We start from the raw sequence: 20,445 nt of genomic DNA on the forward strand, positions 1-20,445 counted from the left end.
CACCACGCCCTGAGAAATGTTTTCCGTGATCACATGATGAGAACGGCTTCAGTCCAGTATGAGCGCTCATGTTAAATGAGCACTAAGAAGATTTTCTTCTTAGTCTGGGCACAATTTGGGCTATCCAAGTCAAGGACGTGCGCTTCTGCTGTGGTGTTTTCCCAAAATTCTTGGAATCCTTCACGAAGAGACTTTATATCTTCTCTCAGTGTGTCAATCAACTGCCTAGCTTTTTGTAGGTGCAGCTGCCTGTTTTGAAGTGCAACATCGACTGTTTCCATGCGAGATAAAAATTTCAGCTTGCGTTTCAAGGAGAAAAATGTGCTAAATTTTAGCAGGTGTGTTAGAAGACCGTTTGCTTTTCCTCCTGCCTCTCCCCTTTCTTTTTCAGACAGGTCCTCCAAATATTCCAGCAGCACACTGTAGTTGGATGCAATGGATTGTAGCGAGGCCGTTTTCAAGGTCCATCTGGTAGGGCACAGAGGTCTAAGAGATAAGGCGTTGTCGTCTTGAAACTCCTTGAACCAGGCCAGTCGCTTTGGTGAATTTCTGATGAGCGTGACCAGGTCACGTATATTTGTTAAAAAGTTGCGACATGCGGGAATGTTTTCGGAGACATCATGCACAACTAAATTCACAACATGTGCGGTGCAATGGATGTACTGTGCTCGAGGCTCCAGCGCCTGCATGCGAGCCTGCAGACCTGTTCGAATACCGGACACATTTGATGCGCCGTCATAACACTGTCCTCTGCATTTATTGACTGGCAGGACAAATCTCATCAGAACGTCTTTTAAAAGCTGAAAAAGTGTGTCTGCTATTGTTTTTGGTGTCTCATAAAATCCTAAGAAACGTTCTTTTGTCTCCAGATTTTCAGTCACATAACGTAAGCAAACAGACACTTGTTCTTTGACCGTAATATCGGTTGTCTCGTCCATTATTACAAAGAAAACCCCAGCAGACTGTACTTCAGATATTAGCTTTCACAAGACATAATTAGCCATCATTTCAATCATCTCGTTTAGGATGTCATGAGAGAGCCGCTTGTTCTCCTGACGAGCCAGCCATGACTTTAACTCTGGGATATCTTTAGCATGCACATATAGCATCTGCATACAATTGGACTCTTGGTCAGTTTTTCCTCTAATGGCCACTCCCTGACAGGAAAGAAACTGGAGAGTAGAAGGAATAGCCAGCAAAGCAATTCTGGCATTAGCCATCTGCATTTGTTTACCAGCAGAGAGCGAAACAGCAACATTAACACCTGCATTAGTAGCTGCCATAATGCTAACGGCAGTGCGATGCAAATTACCCTTTTCATGTGATCTAAATCGTTCGAGTGCTTTAGCCCAGCTCGAAAACCCATCTTGAACGATAGCTTTTAAAGATTCTTGGTCGTGGTTGATGATGGAAGAGGGACATTCATGTTTTTAGCTGTAGTGCAGATGTTACAAAACACTTTGTATTTTGTGGAGTCATAAGCTATCCAGGGGAATTTTCCTTTCCAACTAGCCTGGTATGTCCTTCCCTTATGTCGTTGTCCATCTTCACTGCAACTCCTAGCTTCACTGTAGCTCCTAGCTTCGCTGCTCGTAGCTTCGCTGCTCTTAGCTTCGTTGTAACTCCTAACCTCACTACTGGTACTGCTAGCTTCACTGTAGCTCCTAGCTTCGCTGCTTCTAGCTTCGCTGTTATGTACTTCTGACAGGGCACTTGTGGTGGATGCCAATACACTCGCATCATTATTAGGTTTTGCTTTTTTAATAAGAAATCTGTCCATTTTAGTCTCGGCCTGAATCAGATTACGGAAAGCACATACACTAAACATTGTATAGTGGGGGATGGAGGCATGGAGCGGAGTCACTAAAGAGGCGTTTTCATCCGAAAAACGCTGTGATTGGTGGATAGGATATTGGTTCAGATGACTGACAGCGACACATAGCACCACCAAATTCAATGTTTAATTTTAAATGAATGTAGCCTACTGGCAGTCTGGCACACGTGGGTGCTCCGTGGCTGCTCTGTATTTTCACGGTATCGGCGCCTATGGTGGTGATGTCACAATCACGTTGCATTGTGGTATATGAAGCTGCCTGAAGTGTACATATGAAGTAGACTCGCTCCATCGGTCAAAACCAGGGAGCAAGGGTCTGTCCATATAAACTTCGGCAGGGATTCCCCCGAGGGGAAGTGCTTAGGGAAGTTCGCAACTGCATGTCTTTAAGTGGAGTACCGGTGTGAATGCTCTCATTGATTAACATGAGCGCCGAAAAAAATATGCGCTGCTCACGCGCCGCTCACACTTGCGGTGTGAAATGGCCATTAGCTTTTCATGGAGCTCATTATAAGGACAGGGAATTGCAATATTGCCAAATGTAACTTTAGCAAGACACACCAATAAAAGGTGACTAAAAGGTTTGTCTATGGTATTTTTGGACTTAAGTGGTCCTGACTGAAGTAAAATAATTCACTAATCTTATCCCTGAAGAAAAGTGGTTATTTGTTATCAATAGACAAATAGACTAATGGAAATGGACATTATTTTGATTTTTAAATGTATTGTAGGAAATTAGACACAAGCAGAAATCAAAAATAAGCACATGAATCTCAACAATGATGACATGCTTCATGCCCCAATGCATGCTGGGAGTCATGACGTTTTATACTATGGTGGCTCCTAGAATGCATTACGGCATGAAGCGTGTCTCCGTTTTATAGATCCATGTGCTGATTCTTGATGTCTCTTACATGGAGCCCCAGTCTGAGGGAGATTGACAGTCATGTTTAGCTTCTTCTATTTTCTAATGATTGCTCCAACAGTGGACCTTTTTTCACCAAGCTGCTTGCAATTTCCCCATAGCCCTTTCCAGCCTTGTGGAGGTGTACAATTTTGTCTCTAGTGTCTTTGGACAGCTCTTTGGTCTTGGCCAAAAAATGTGTTTTGAGGTTTAATGACCCTTTTTTATCAAATTATCACGTAATCACGTAAATTAGCAGAATTATTAGGAAATAATCATGCTAGGAAGTTTACATTTCCTATAACTCATTCAGTTTCAGTCATTGTGTCCATATAACTTTCAGTAATATTTAAGTGCAATGAACTCATTTTTATTTAATACATGTAACTGTTAGGTTTTACAGTGCAATGATTTCAGTCAATATTCATTCAATTAATTTAAATTACTGAGAAGTTTTAGTTTTTGTTAAAAATAGCAACACTTGCAAATGTTGTTTCAAGATGACCTTCCCGTTTCTTAATTCACTGTGCAGGTGTTGTCATGCTTCACTGACTGAAATGTATTTGGTATTTGAGTTGAAATACTTTATAGGGAAGTCAACATGTCTTACAATGTGACTCCATCTATTTTTTTTTTTTTTTATTGTTTGTTTGATGCAGATCACACCAAAATATTTGAGAAGCTACATTATATTACAAGACAATTTAATGGAATATTTGCACTTCTAAGCATTGATTTATATCAGGAGGACTATATAAAATAATAAATGATGAAAAACAATGGGTTTTTTTCCCTCTCAAATCATACAAAAGGTCTCAAAGACAGGCACAATATTGTTTATTTAATTTCAGTTGTAACAGAAAATCATAGCAGGCTCTTGTGGGAATGAGATCAGAGAAGCAGAAGCGAGACCTCAGCCAGAGGAGAGACTGAGCGGATCTACTCTGAACACTGATCTCTCCTCAGTCGTGCAGTGACTGCAGGCTGGCCGCTCCGTGTGGCCTCACAGCTCACTGAGACGCTCTTCATCCACTCCTGCTCAGAGAGAGTCAGGCTGCTGCTCCAGCTGTACAGAGCGTCCTTCTGCAGGAGCCCAGCGCTGCTCTCCTGAGACCTGCTGCTCCCGTCCACCTTCCAGCTCAGGCTCCAGTCTGACGGGAAGCCCTCGCTGGCCACACACAGCAGTGTCGCCGAGTTCAGAGAGGAGATCTCTGCACTGGACGGGCGCAGGATGGTCACTTTAGGAGGAGTGGTGCCTGAGAGAAGAAGAGCAGCGGGAAAACAGACAACTCTCTTAACAGACATCTTAACACATTTTATTACAGATGAGTGTGACAGACAACATTCCTACCATCAGTTTAAACAGAGAATGTAATGTAATAAAAGGCCGCTTAAGTCCACTTAAAGCAAAATACACTTTCATGACTGTTTCTTAACTTAACTTAATTATGCTTTTCATTTAAGTGCTGATTAACTGGTTTAAAAAAGCAATCTTCAGCTAATCACACTTTATATTATCTTTCTTAAGCTACAATATATATGTTTTTTTAATAAATGCAATTAACCGTTCAAAAACTACATTTAGTTCACACTTAAGTATGTTCTGTTAAAGTATTTTATATTTTTATTTTAATAAGTACTCCTAATGTATCCTAAATTTAACTTTTTTTCACAAGTGAGGTGTAAAATATATTTTATATGTTCTATACAATTTATTACAATTTCAATAGCCTGTAGAACATTTTGAATTCAGGTATGTTATGTTTTTTATTTATTTACTTGCTTACTTATACTAACTAGTAGTATTTCCCATTTCAAAAACATTCTTCTCATGCTCCAGTATGCCAATATTTGTCCAATACAGGGGTGGACAAAGTACACAACTTCATTACTTGGGTAAAAGTAACAGCACTACTGGTCAAATATTACTCCATTACAAGTGAAAATTGTAAAACATAAGGTATAGAGTAAGTAAGAGTACAGAAGTATTTGTGTTCAAAAGTACTTAAGTATCAAAAGTACATTTCTTTTTTTAATGTCAGCCCATTATTTCTTTGTTGTTGTATGAATGTAAACTATGCCATCATGGTTTAAGCCAGTCAGTGATTCTCCATCTGACATACTAGCATACGACTACCTTAAACTAACTTAAACTTGTATAAAAGTTACAAAGCCCTTTACAAAGCTGCTGTCACTTTATGGCGAACGCACGGATCCAATACACTGATACACATCTGATATTCTCACAACTGTTTACATTCACTTAAGACATAATCAACGTTGTTTATGCGAATACTTGCCAAAATGAACATTTTGACATCCGCCTTCCATTTTGCTATAATCTATAAATTAGTGTTCAAAAAATGCTGTGAAATCATTGAACTTCACGAGACTCTACAAGAGTGATTCCTGAAAGGCTTTCTGCAAAAACCTAAACACCTTTTAAAGAAGCTTCCAAAGCTGCTACAGGAACAATTTTTGACTTTGATAGAAATGTATTGTAGAAAAAAGTACGATATTTGTCTTTCACATCTAGTGAAGTAAAAGTCAAAAATTTCCAGAAAATATAATACTCAAGTAAAGTACAGATACACAAAAAGTGTTAAGTACAGTACTTAATTAAATGTACTTAGTTACTGTTCACCTCTGGTCCAATATATCTCGTTTCCTGGACAATAATGAGGAAAATTTTCAAAATCTTTTTGTAGTTAAGACTTGTGTAGTATGTGTCTGTAGATTTACTCTCCCATATAAACCAACACTATATTTAAGATTATCAAATAGTATATTTTTGATCCACAAGACAGTAACAAATTCAATGTATAATGTAATAAAATATGACTAAATATGACAGCACTGGACTGAATTAAAATGGTTTGATTATTTACTTACTGCCAACATCCAGTCTGGTGCCGCCGCCGAAAGTTCTTCACAGTGATACAAACTAATAGAGCAGATGAACAAAAACCTCCTGAACGCTTCAGTGGCTGCAGTTCACTGCATCTCCAAAACAACAGCTTTAGTTTGATATTGTGCTCAATTACAATTCATAAAAAACATTACACATTTCATTTTTTAAAAAGGGAAAAAGTATCGTAATACATGGTTTTATGTTTAAACATTACAATGTAAACTCCAGTTGATTCACTGATGATCAACTAATGAATGTTCATTAGAAATCTTCAGCATATAGGAAACTAGAGAGAAATATCAGTTTATAGACACACAATCTCAATAAGTGGATAAATGACATTTGATATATTTTTAAACTGTATTTATTTATTTATTTTTAAATCAGTGTGACAGATTTTCCTCTGAAAGGAAGCAGCTTTGAATATGTGCGCCACTCCTTTATTTAAGACGGACTGTCCGCCGGTCAGGACTGTAAACAGCAGCTCTCGTCTGTTCTCACTCGTTCTTAGCAAAGATGACTGCAAACGCTCTGATTATCTGCTCTCTACTGCTTTCTCTTGCTGGTGAGATTAATGCTGAATCTAGAAGTGCTTTATAAATGTTGTGAGATTCTTCTCATGTGTGGTGTGTTTGACTGTAACACTGACTGATGGTTCTTTGATGCAGGTTGTTTTGCTGAGATCATTCTGACTCAGAGTCCATCCGTGAATCTGGCGTCTGTGGGAAGCAGCGTTACTCTCATCTGCAGGTCCAGCAGCACTGGTCTAACATCCAGTTTAGCCTGGTATCACCAGAAACCTGGACAAACACCCAAACTCCTGTTCTATAGTGTTGGTAGCAAAGTGTCTGGAGTTTCTGAGAGATTCACTGATGGCAGATCAGGAACAAACTTCATGCTCAATATTAGAAATGTCCAGCCTGAAGATGCAGGAGATTATTACTGTCAGCAGCATTATAACTGGCCATTAACACAGTGATACAGAGCCGTACAAAAACCCCTTCAGTGAAAGAGGAACTGCTGATTTAGACACACACACACATATTGTGCTATGATTGGAGACTGTTTTTTAAATGCTGAAAACACAAATAAGAAATTGAAAAAACAATCTGGGGCCAGATTCACAATTTTTTTTTAAGAATACAATGTATCGTAACTGCTATCTTATTATTATTAACCTTAAACTTTTATAGTTTAAAATTTTTTGTATTCCCAAAAAATTCTTCCTAAGAATGTTTTTATATTTTTTCTCAACACTGTTATTGAAAGCACAGCTCTGTGAAGCAGATTATCTGGCTCCACCTCCAGGCCCATTCCTCCACCTCGGCCTGTCAGTCCTTTGACTCTGCCTTGGCTCGGAGTGACGCTCCCTCAGCTCCACCGTGGTCCGCCATCACTCGGACTTCCTCGTTCGTCCATCTCCGTCTTGATCTCACATCATCCTGGTTTCGCCACAGACTTCCAGGCTGCAGCGATGATCTCCCAAAATGTAAGTGGGGATCCTGAGGGCTGAGGATGAGCCGATATGACTTAGGGCGGAGGTGGAGCCTAAGGGAAGGCGGAGCTTGCCGGAGCTGAAGAGGTGGAGGGCCGGAGTGCAGCGAACAGCCCAAAAGTCTGCAGTGAAGACATGGCGATCTCAGACTGAGGTGGAGCCGACATGACAGAGGGATCCCAGTAAGGCCAAAGGACTGATGGTCCAAACCTGGAGTTGAGGGGGTGAGGAGCGAAGGCGTAGGAGTCTGGACGGCCAGTTGAGATGGGCCAGCACGCTCTGAGGCTGGAGGCAGAAGCCCATGACACACGGGCGGAGGAGGTTCCACGGTGTTGCCACACCACTGAGAGGGGGTCGATGATGCATCGAGGGCCATGGATGGCTGGGATAACTGACTGACTGAGGACTGGTGAAAAATCTGGAGTACAGAACAAAATCCACCGAAAAACAGAGCATTCTTGATGGCAGTTTGAAGTGGTGGTGAGAGAGGGAGGCTAGACGGGGCTAACAAGACTGAAGACGAAATCTCAGATGAGATCAATGGACACAGGCAATTTATCTCTCCACACATTTCAAACTCAAAACTGTCCATAATGTCCAGCTGGTACTCACTCTTTTAGTGTAAGCTGGAGCTCGCTTCCATCCCCTTGAACTCAGTGAGGACTCCCATGGTGATGGACGATGATGCCGACTCACACCCCTCGTCAGACTCCTCAAGCTGCTTCAGTTCCAGGGCGATGGCGTGCTCTGTCTTCCCTTCCTCGGGTTCAGGCTCGTCACGACAGGCGGGAGCTTCCAGTCTGTGGGGGGCTCAGGTGCTGTCGATTGGGGAGGTGAAGGGCTGGGATCTGGGTTCGTCTGTAGTCTGGATTAGGGGTATGTGCTCCAGACACTTGAGGATATCATCCCTCCAGCAAAGTCATTGGGTGTCTGAAAGGTCCCTAAGGCTCTGCTGGCTCTTCGATTTAGCAGGAAGAGCCAGGGAGGATTACTGGTATGGGCTGTTTTGGATTTTACGCTGCTCTTCCAGTTTATAACATGGGATGATCGTTCCCAAAAGCTGGTGCTGTTCCCTGCCTAAGCTTTTCATGGAGCTCAGAATAAGGACAGGGGATTGCCATATTGGCCATATTGCAAAATGTAACTTTAGCAAAACATGCCAATTAAAGGTGACTAAAAAGTTTTTCTCTGGTATTTTTTTTATTTAAGTGGTTCTGACTGAAGTAAAATAATTCACTAATCTTATCTCTAAAGAAAAGTGGTTATTTGTTATCAATAGATTATATTTTATGGAAATAAACACTATTTGGATTTTTAAATGTATTGTAGGAAATTAGACACAAGCAGAAATCAATAATCAGCACATGAATCTCAACAATGGTGACATGCTTCATGTCGCAATGCATGCTGGGAGTCATGACGTTTTATACTATGGTGGCTCCCAGAATGCATTACGGCATGAAGCGTGTCTCTGTTTTTTGCTGATTCTTGATGTCTCTGTGTGTCTATTTTTTTCCTCTATGATGTATATTAAAAAATACAATTCAGAATGTCTGATATATGCAAAGAAAGTATTGTTAGTGAATATAATCTATTATTTACAAATAACCACTTTTGGTACGGAAAAAGATTACTGAATTTTGCTTTTAAACCTGGAAGAACAAAATTGCTCAGAAAATTGCAAAAATATCCAATTTTCACTGCTTGGTAAAATAAGTGCTTTTAGTATTTTCAGCAATGTGCAGCCTGTACATATCTGTTTACATCTTAAAAAAATGTGTTTTGAGGTTTAATGAGCCTTTTTTATCGTTAGTTGATTTAGCAGTGGCTGAAGTTGTAGTTCTTGTATTTCTCTTTCCTTCAGTGATTCTTGTTAACAGCAGGTGTTCATCAGTAATGCTCGCTTATCACTTCATCACATACATTTACACAATTTTTAGGAAATGATCATGCCAGGAACTTTACATTAACTATAACTCATTCAGTTTCAGTCATTGTGTCCATATAACTTTCAGTAATATTTAAGTGCAATGAACTCATTTTTATTTAATACATGTTACTGTTAGGTTTTACAGTGCAATGATTTCAGTCAATATTCATTCAATTAATTTCAATTACTGAGAAGTTTTAGTTTTTGTTAAAAATAGCAACACTTGCAAATGTTGTTTCAAGATGACTTTCCCGTTTCTTAATTCACTGTGCAGGTGTTGTCATGCTTCACTGACTGAAATGTATTTGGTATTTGAGTTGAAATACTTTATAGGGAAGTCTTACAATGTGACTCCATCTATTTAATTTTTTTTTTATTGTTTGTTTGATGCAGATCACATCAAAAGATTTGAGAAGCTACATTATATTACAAGACAATTTAATGGAATATTTGCACTTCTAAGCATTGATTTATAACAGCAGGACTATATAAAATAATAAATGATGAAAAACAATGTTTTTTTTTTCTCAAATCATACAAAAGGACTCAAAGACAGGCACAATATTGTTTATTTAATTTCAGTTGTAACAGAAAATCATAGCAGGCTCTTGTGTGAATGAGATCAGAGAAGCAGAAGCGAGACCTCAGCCAGAGGAGAGACTGAGCGGATCTACTCTGAACACTGATCTCTCCTCAGTCGTGCAGTGACTGCAGGCTGGCCGCTCCGTGTGGCCTCACAGCTCACTGAGACGCTCTTCATCCACTCCTGCTCAGAGAGAGTCAGGCTGCTGCTCCAGCTGTACAGAGCGTCCTTCTGCAGGAGCCCAGCGCTGCTCTCCTGAGACCTGCTGCTCCCGTCCACCTTCCAGCTCAGGCTCCAGTCTGACGGGAAGCCCTCGCTGGCCACACACAGCAGTGTCGCCGAGTTCAGAGAGGAGATCTCTGCACTGGACGGGCGCAGGATGGTCACTTTAGGAGGAGTGGTGCCTGAGAGAAGAAGAGCAGCGGGACAACAGACAACTCTCTTAACAGACATCTTAACACATTTTATTACAGATGAGTGAGACAGACAACATTTCCACCATCAGTTTAAACAGAGAATGTTAAACATTTTTTTTTTAAATTACATATATATGGGAAGCATGTTTACACTGTTAGAATACATTATGTGAATTCAGTCCTCTAAACTAAAATTACACTAACATTATATATATAATAGCTTTTGGGTGACAAGTGAACACAACACAACCACCCTAACTTTCATTCAAACAAGAGTCAGCTACAGTAATGAAGGTACATGTTACTGTGTTCTCAGCTCTTGTGGGAAAAGAAATGCATATAATTTTATGGAATGAGCACTTATATATTTTTTCTTTATTAACATATAATATAATATTCATGAAATAAAAGGCCACTTAAAGAGAGCACACTTTCGTTAATGTGTTTCTTAACACACTTAAGTAGACTTAAGTGCACTGATGGCAAATTAATCCAAAACACAAAATCATTGTGTTTTAATAATCATGTAAAGATTGTACATCTAAAGCAGATGTAAAGATGATTGATTTACATTTTTACTGCAGTGTGTTATTCAAGATTACACTTAAAGTAAATATACTTAAATGTGTTTAATTGCAGCTTCATCTTTAAAAAATGTGTAATCACAATATTCAAAAACACATCAGACAAAAGTCAATAGAAATGACTTTAAAGTATCTTTTAGTTTGTAAAAAGAATCGTGTCGATTCAGCAGTAACTTTAACCATACTTCAAAGACAAAATAAATAATAATTATGAAATTACATATGAAGATACTTAAAGTACTAAGAACTACTTAAGAGGGTAAAAAACAAAAAACAATAAAACAAACAAACAAACAAACAAACAAACAAAAAAATAACATGCAATTAAGTGTCCGGAAATATTACATTTAGTTCACACTTATGTTTGTTCTGTTAAAAGTATATTAATTTTGTAAAGTATCCTAAATTGTACTTTTTCCACAAAGGAGGTATAAAATATTTTTCATAAATGTCAAATTGGAATGTGCTGCAATATCTGTCGGCCAAATGACATTTTGATAAATTTGACATTGTTACTTTATCATGAATGATTTTTTACAATTGTTTAGTTCAAAGTGGATTGAAAAATCTATACTTGCCTAAAATACATTTTGAATATAGATATGTTATGGGTATTTTTTATTTATGTATTTTCCTGTCCAATAACGGTGGAAATGTTCAAAAGCTGTTTTTGGAAAGACCTGTACAGTATGTGTCTGTAGTGTCAACTCTCAAATACAAAACTATAAGAAAAACATATTACTTATTAAATGATTCCCCGAATACAAAGTAAAATATAAATGTTTTAATGCATGAATTAAATGACTAAATAAGACAGCATAGTGAATTAAAATGGTTTGATTATTTACTTACTGCCAACATCCAGTCTGGTGCCGCCGCCGAAAGTTCTTCACAGTGATACAAACTAATAGAGCAGATGAACAAAAACCTCCTGAACGCTTCAGTGGCTGCAGTTCACTGCATCTCCAAAACAACAGCTTTAGTTTGATATGATATTGTGCTCAATTCAGTGAAATTACACATTTATTTATTTTAACAAAAAGGAAAAATGATGTAATATATGATTCTATGTTTAAACATTAGCCTTCAAACTGAACTCCAGTTGATTCACTGATGATCAACTAATGAATGTTCATTAGAAATCTTCAGCATATAGGAAACTATTGAGAAATATCAGTTTATACAGACACATAATCTCAATAAGTGGATAAATGACATTTGATATCTTTTTAAACTGTATTTATTTATTTTTAAATCAGTGTGACAGATTTTCCTCTGAAAGGAAGCAGCTTTGAATATGTGCGCCACTCCTTTATTTAAGACGGACTGTCCGCCGGTCAGGACTGTAAACAGCAGGTCTCGTCTTTTCTCACTCGTTCTTAGCAAAGATGACTGCAAACGCTCTGATTATCTGCTCTCTACTGCTTTCTCTTGCTGGTGAGATTAATGCTGAATCTAGAAGTGCTTTATAAATGTTGTGAGATTCTTCTCATGTGTGGTGTGTTTGACTGTAACACTGACTGATGGTTCTTTGATGCAGGTTGTTTTGCTGAGATCATTCTGACTCAGAGTCCATCCGTGAATCTGGCGTCTGTGGGAAGCAGCGTCACTCTCAACTGCAGGTTCAGCAGTTCTAGTTTTACATCCAGTTTAGCCTGGTATCACCAGAAACCTGGACAAACACCCAAACTCCTGTTCTCTAGTGTTGGTAGCAAAGTGTCTGGAGTTTCTGAGAGATTCACTGATGGGAGATCAGGAACAAACTTCATGCTCAATATTAGAAATGTCCAGCCTGAAGATGCAGGAGATTATTACTGTCAGCAGTATTATGACTCACCATTTACACAGTGATACAGAGCCGTACAAAAACCCCTTCAGTGAAAGAGGAACTGCTGATTTAGACACACACACATATTGTGCTATGATTGGAGCCAGTTTTTTAAATACTGAAAACACACACACATTTTTTTGTGTGGAAAAAACAATCTGGGGCCAGATTCACAAAACATTTTTAAGAATAAAAAATAAAATTTTAACTGCTAACTTTAAACTAGTGCTGGGCAATGATTAAAATATTTAATACTATATTATGATTTTATGTGATTAATTGTGATTAATCGCAGTATGCGCAAAATTCAATAATGAATACAAAGTGCTGCTAAATGAACAAAAGTGCAATAACACATGGTTTGCAAACACTTTAAACAAATAAGGTGCTTTTTACAGCAGTTAAAAGTTATTAACAGTTACAATATTTCTTGTAAATATCAACTTAAACATTAATTTAATCAAATTAAATTAAATTAAATTGGTGGTATACCAGGGTATTCTCACAAAAATGCGTATAAATAGTATGAGAAAAACACATTTTGGCGTGTCTATGGCACGCTGTTTTTCGCGTGCATATGATACGCATTTTATGGCGTATTATACATACTGGTGTATACATTCCACGACATTGCACACTCGTACTATTTATACGCATTTATGTGTGATCGGGTTGGGTATACATATATTGATTCTGTAGTAATATTCTCATCAGTGTTCTGACAGCTTTTACATAGTCCTAAATCTGCATATTTGTGATATTCACCCCAGGGCGTAATTTTTGTAAATCTTATTAAATGAAGGCATCATCTTTCATGTTAAATTCTTCCATTTGATTAATGAATTCAGTTATAATAGTAAAAACACTAGGCTGTTACCAATCAAATTAAATAATGTAAACTGCAAAAAATACAGCTGCAATAATTAATGTTATAAGATTAATGTTCTAAATAAAACATGCAATCATACTTTTAAACATAACCGCCACTAGGGGGCAGCAAGTGATCGTCTTCATAAGTGAGTCATTGAGTCGTTTATTCAAATGATTCATTCAAAACGCTGAATCATTTAGTAACAAAACACTTTTTTCTGAGTGTTGCTGAGTGAAATGGACCAAAAAAAAGGTTGTTTGGATCAAAAATTTAAGTAACTTAATATTAATTAGCATTTCTTGTTTATTGAGCTAGGCTACACCATTCATGCTACACAATTCACGATTGCAAAGTCGACTTGTGTTATTAACAATATCATAAATCATAAATATCAACAACTACAAAAAAAAACTCAGTTTTACCCCAGTATGCTTCTTCTGTAAGTTTATATTGCTGCTCGCTTGTTTTGATTTGTTTCGACGAATGTCTCTCACAACGAGACAGGCAGCGCGAGCCTCAACGTGACTTGTTAACGTACCAGAGATAGAGATACACTCCATTATCAATCGCTGTTTACATTGAACATAATAAAAACAACAAAAAATCTGATTCATTCTCGCGTTTCTGGTTATTTTAAAGGCCCCGTTCTTTGCGTGTTCTCGAAGCTTTGATTATGTTGACAGTGTGTAATATAACATGAGTTCATGTTTCGCGTGTAAAAAAAACACAGTATTTTTCACACAATTGACTTATCTGTACAGCGCTGTTTCCTCTGTCCTAAAAAACATACAGGGAGTGCAGAATTATTAGGCAAGTTGTATTTTTGAGGATTAATTTTATTATTGAACAACAACCATGTTCTCAATGAACACAAACAACTCATTAATATCAAAGCTGAATATTTTTGGAAGTTTTAGTTTTAGCTATTTTAGGGGGATATCTGTGTGTGCAGGTGACTATTACTGTGCATAATTAACAACAAAAAACAAATTTATACCCATTTCAATTATTTATTTTTACCAGTGAAACCAATATAATATCTCAACATTCACAAATATACATTTCTGACATTCAAAAACCAAACAAAAACAAATCAGTGACCAATATAGCCACCTTTCTTTGCAAGGACACTCAAAAGCCTGCCATCCATGGATTCTGTCAGTGTTTTGATCTGTTCACCATCAACATTGCGTGCAGCAGCAACCACAGCCTCCCAGACACTGTTCAGAGAGGTGTACTGTTTTCCCTCCTTGTAAATCGCAAATTTGATGATGGACCACAGGTTCTCAATGAGGTTCAGATCAGATGAACAAGGAGGCCATATCATTAGATTTTCTTCTTTTATACCCTTTCTTGCCAGCCACGCTGTGGAGTACTTGGCCACGCGTGTGATGGAGCATTGTCCTGCATGAAAATCATGTTTTTCTTGAAGGATGCAGACTTCTTCCTGTACCACTGCTTGAAGAAGGTGTCTTCCAGAAACTGGCAGTTGGACTGGGAGTTGAGCTTGACTCCATCCTCAACCCGAAAAGGCCCCACAAGCTCATCTTTGATGAAACCAGCCCAAACCAGTACTCCACCTCCACCTTGCTGGTGTCTGAGTCGGACTGGAGCTCTCTGCCCTTTACCAATCCAGCCACGGGCCCATCCATCTGGCCCATCAAGACTCACTCTCATTTCATCAGTCCATAAAACCTTAGAAAAATCAGTCTTGAGATATTTCTTGGCCCAGTCTTGACGTTTCAGCTTGTGTGTCTTGTTCAGTGGTGGTCGACTTTCTGCCTTTCTTACCTTGGCCATGTCTCTGAGTATTGAACACCTTGTGCTTTTGGGCACTCCAGTGATGTTGCAGCTCTGAAATATGTACAAACTGGTGGCAAGTGGCATCTTGGCAGCTGCACGCTTGACTATTCTCAGTTCACCGGGCAGTTATTTTGCACCTTGGTTTTTCCACATGCTTCTTGCGACCCTGTTGACTATTTTCAATGAAATTGAAAATGAAAGATTGTTCGATGATCACGCTTCAGAAGCTTGGCTATTTTAAGACTGCTGCATCCCTCTGCAATATATCTCACTATTTTTGACTTTTCAGAGCCTGTCAAGTCCTTCTTTTGACCCATTTTGCCAAAGGATAGGAAGTTGCCTAATAATTATGCACACCTTATATAGGGTGTTGATGTCATTAGACCACACCCCTTCTCTTTACAGAGATTCACATCACCTAATATGCTTAATTGGTAGTAGGCTTTCCAGCCTATACAGCTTGGAGTAAGACAACATGCACAACGAGGATGATGTGGTCAGAATACTCATTTGCCTAATAATTCTGCACTCCCTGTAGATATCCAAAATAAAGGCTAGATGTCTCGTGTGCGCTGTTGGCCAATGGAGGTCGCCGTCCGCAACTTGCGCCCATCTTGTCACAGGCAGCTCGCTCACTCGTAACAGTGTGTTTTAATGATGCATGTACTTTTAAATAGCCATAACTATTAATTTTCAACCTATTTCCAAACTGTTTCGTTTGTTATAAACGTCAGAGATGTAGTTATGACACTACATATGTTAACTTCCCTCAGTCTCCTTCACTCAGATGTGTGTCATTGCTTGCGCTGCATGAGTGCCCACTACTGGCGGAAACTTTGCAAGGGACTGAACTGGAACACTCTAAGCCCTTGATCACTTGGAATCCACTATGGAGTGTATTTATTATTTATTTTTTTCCTTTACGAAACTGTTTAATGCAACATTCTACATGTATATAGGTGTATTTAGGTTGTTTTAAATGTTTTTAATATTTAAAATATAGAGTTGTTTGTTGTGGGGTAAATTAAACACGATATGCGGTGATCATAGGCACTGATTTATGTTTTCCTCCGTGGGTGCTCATATGGGCGCACGCAGCCTTTAAAAAAAAGACGTAAAAAAGTAGTCAAACATTTTTGGCAGTTCAGAACGTTAGGACAGCGGCCGACACGAACACACACACCTATTTACTTGACAATAAAGCCGTAAAGTAGCATATCTTTCAAATCAGGACAGCGTCACTTCTCACAAATACGACAGGATTGGAGATGAAAAGTTTAACTGAGACATAACCGCTTTGTGGGAAATTAAGAATCAATGTCACACAAGTCCACACAGTAAAAGTTAGATTTGTTAACTCACCATAGTGGTTAATTCTTCAGGAGGAACCTGTCTCTGCGTACAGCAGTGTGCTTGATGAAATTATCAGCGATGATGTCCAGGTCCAGCTGTCGAGCCTCTTCTTTGTGAGAGTTCATAATAACGATGTGATTTAGTCGGGCTTGCCCCATTGTTGACCGTAGATACGTTTTCAGTCGGCGCATCCCAGAAAATGACCTCTCTGAGCAACAAGATGTTACAGGGACAGTTAGAGCCAGTTTCAAAAGCTTTGTGACTTCTGGTAGTAACGTTCTCAAGTGCTCGCCTCCATCTCCTTTCATGAAGTCATAAACATCTTGAAAAGTTGTAAGATGAACACCTTTCTGTTTTGCCAAGTCCAAACACGTCTCTATGCAATGTCAGCCTGCTTCCATCCATATCATCCCCATAGAACTGAATAATGTCTTTACAGTCGGCCTTCCCGCTTACAAAATCTTCGACATCTTGCATGTGTTTGAATACAGAAGGATTAAATCTGCAGTTCAGAGATGCTGATGCTGTATCCATGACCTCAAAGTACTGCTGTCGGTACTTTGCCTCTGGTGTTTGAAAACTGTGGACACCTCCACCGTCCAATCGCCGGGGGATTCTTCTTAGTCTGGGCACAATTTGGGCTATCCAAGTCAAGGACGTGTGCTTCTGCTGTGGTGTTTTCCCAAAATTCTTGGAATCCTTCACGAAGAGACTTTATATCTTCTCTCAGTGTGTCAATCAACTGCCTAGCTTTTTGTAGGTGCAGCTGGCTGTTTTGAAGTGTAACATCGACTGTTTCCATGCGAGAGAAAAATTTCAGCATGCGTTTCAAGGAGAAAAATGTGCTAAATTTTAGCAGGTGTGTTAGAAGACCGTTTGCTTTTCCTCCTGCCTCTCCCCTTTCTTTTTCAGACAGGTCCTCCAAATATTCCAGCAGCACACTGTAGTTGGATGCAATGGATTGTAGCGAGGCCGTTTTCAAGGTCCATCTGGTAGGGCACAGAGGTCTAAGAGATAAGGCATTGTCGTCTTGAAACTCCTTGAACCAGGCCAGTCGCTTTGGTGAATTTCTGATGAGCGTGACCAGGTCACGTATATTTGTTAAAAAGTTGCGACATGCGGGAATGTTTTCGGAGACATCATGCACAACTAAATTCACAACATGTGCGGTGCAATGGATGTACTGTGCTCGAGGCTCCAGCGCCTGCATGCGAGCCTGCAGACCTGTTCGAATACCGGGCACATTTGATGCGCCGTCATAGCACTGTCCTCTGCATTTATTGACTGGCAGGACAAATCTCATCAGAACGTCTTTTAAAAGCTGAAAAAGTGTGTCTGCTATTGTTTTTGGTGTCTCATAAAATCCTAAGAAACGTTCTTTTGTCTCCAGATTTTCAGTCACATAACGTAAGCAAACAGACACTTGTTCTTTGACCGTAATATCGGTTGTCTCGTCCATAATTACAGAGAAAACCCCAGCAGACTGTACTTCAGATATTAGCTTTCACAAGACATCACGAGCCATCATTTCAATCATCTCGTTTAGGATGTCATGAGAGAGCCGCTTGTTCTCCTGACGAGCCAGCCATGACTTTAACTCTGGGATATCTTTAGCACGCACATATAGCATCTGCATACAATTGGACTCTTGGTCAGTTTTTCCTCTAATGGCCACTCCCTGACAGGAAAGAAATTAGAGAGTAGAAAGAATAGCCAGCAAAGCGATTCTGGCATTAGCCATCGGCATTTGTTTACCAGCAGAGAGCGAAGCAGCAACATTAACACCTGCATTAGTAGCTGCCATAATGCTAACGGCAGTGCGATGCAAATGACCCTTTTCATGTGATCTAAATCGTTCGAGTGCTTTAGCCCAGCTCGAAAACCCATCTTGAACGAAAGCTTTTAAAGATTCTTGGTCGTGGGTTGATGATGGAAGAGGGACATTCATGTTTTTAGCTGTAGTGCAGATGTTACAAAACACTTTGTATTTTGTGGAGTCATAAGCTATCCAGGGGAATTTTCCTTTCCAACTAGCCTGGTATGTCCTTCCCTTATGTCGTTGCCCATCTTCACTGCAACGCCTAGCTTCACTGTAGCTCCTAGCTTCACTGCTCGTAACTTCGCTGCTCTTAGCTTCGTTGTAACTCCTAACCTTGCTACTGGTACTGCTAGCTTCACTGTAGCTCCTAGCTTCACTGCTCGTAGCTTCGCTGCTCTTAGCTTCGTTGTAACTCCTAACCTCACTACTGATACTGCTAGCTTCACTGTAGCTCCTAGCTTCACTGCTTCTAGCTTCGCTGTTATGTACTTCTGACAGGGCACTTGTGGTGGATGCCAATACACTCGCATCATTATTAGGTTTTGCTTTTTTAATAAGAAATCTGTCCATTTTAGTCTCGGCATGAATCAGATTACGGAAAGCACATACACTTAAAATTGTATAGTGGGGGATGGAGGCATGGAGCGGAGTCACTAAAGAGGCGCTTTCATCCGAGAAACGCTGTGATTGGTGGATAGGATATTGGCGTAGACGACTGTAACAACAACGACTCATGAGTTTAATGTCTCGGGGAATAATTAACTCAAAAGGGATTTAATATTTAATATTCATGAATTTATGAATATGATTTGCCAGTTGTTCATTACGTATTAAAATTTTCCGATAGGGAAAATTGTTTAATTAAATACAAGTAACCCTTTATGAAATTGCTTGAAATTATCCTACTAAGTTTGTCCTGCAAATTAGTTATAGACTTTTCAAATCAATTCTCAATAATGGATTACTGCTTTACGAGCGCATAAGAAACATTAACTTTACTGATCAGGATAAGTTCAATATTTCAAATGGTCATACAGTTTACTTCACTAACATAGTAGCATAAGCAGTTAGGTAACGTTTAGATCGCAAGTTTCATTGACTTTGTGTATGTGGCAGAATAACAGATTCAACTCATTAAATGTCTTTTGAAGGTTTAATAAACACAGACTAAAAATAACACTACAATTCACACAGAAAGTACATACTAAATATGCATCAAGAGAGTAGAAGTATAGATATTAACGAAAGAATACATAAAAGAGAATAATGAATAGACTGAAGTTAGAGAGAGATAAAAGAGAGAGAGAGAGACAAAGAGAGAGGGAGAGACAAAGAGAGAGGGAGAGAGAGAGACAAAGAGAGTGGGGGAGGGTAAGAAACAGCTTTCCTTCAGTTCAACCAAATACGACCTTCACGGAGTTAATTTATCCCAACGGGAGAATAACACATCCTCTTTACAGCAGTAAGAATAAGAATACTTGCATTCTTTTTGGTTTCGTTTTGGCTTCTCGCTTGTGTGCGTATGTGTCTCTGCGTGTCTCTGCATGTCTCTGCGTGTCTCTGCGTGTCCGGCGGTCCTTTCCGAGGTTGGGAGGGAAGCGGCTGTTTGCTTTAGCGATGCTTCGTGTTCTTGAAGATCGGATTGTAGAAGAGAAGATTTTTGGAAGAGATGAGGCCTGCTTGGAGGGCCTGCATTGGTGGCATGGCTTAAGTGCCAGCCCCCCCCCCACCGTGGGTGTTGGCTCCCACAGGAGAGAGTTGAAGAAGTAAAAAGCCAGAGAGTTTCGGAGAAGAGAAGAGAGGGAGAGCCTGTCTTCACTGGTCTTTTAAGGTCTGGAAATAGTCCCACCCTCCAGGGTTAGACTTAACCAATGAGAGTGTTGGGATTTCCCGGCGGGAAATTCCTCAGCAGACTTTATTGCCCTTTGTTTGAAAGTTCGACTCAGTGGGTCTCTGAGTCTTCATACTATAATTAATGCAACAAACACACACTGCATTTTCTGAATAAGTGATATACATGGAAGTGTAAGTCGTGAAGTGAGCATTAATTTGATAGGAGACATGACATATATGAGGTTATCTGAACTAGTAATTTGTTAAGACAAAGATAAAAA

General features: G+C 39.3%; 2 gene segments (V, D, J or C); both read right to left on the minus strand.

Moving 5' to 3' along the window:
• Nucleotides 1-3,560: 3,560 nt before the first annotated feature.
• LOC137048739 (Ig lambda chain C region-like) lies at nucleotides 3,561-5,741 on the minus strand. The segment is given in 3 exon segments: nucleotides 3,561-3,994; nucleotides 5,631-5,665; nucleotides 5,737-5,741. Coding segments are annotated over 3 exon segments (357 nt in total).
• Nucleotides 5,742-9,626: 3,885 nt separating this feature from the next.
• On the minus strand, nucleotides 9,627-16,670 carry LOC137048746 (Ig lambda chain C region-like). The segment is given in 3 exon segments: nucleotides 9,627-10,061; nucleotides 11,510-11,544; nucleotides 16,549-16,670. Coding segments are annotated over 3 exon segments (474 nt in total).
• Nucleotides 16,671-20,445: the final 3,775 nt, after the last annotated feature.

This window comes from Pseudorasbora parva, chromosome 2 (assembly GCF_024679245.1).
Source record: "Pseudorasbora parva isolate DD20220531a chromosome 2, ASM2467924v1, whole genome shotgun sequence".
NCBI lineage: Eukaryota > Metazoa > Chordata > Actinopteri > Cypriniformes > Gobionidae > Pseudorasbora > Pseudorasbora parva.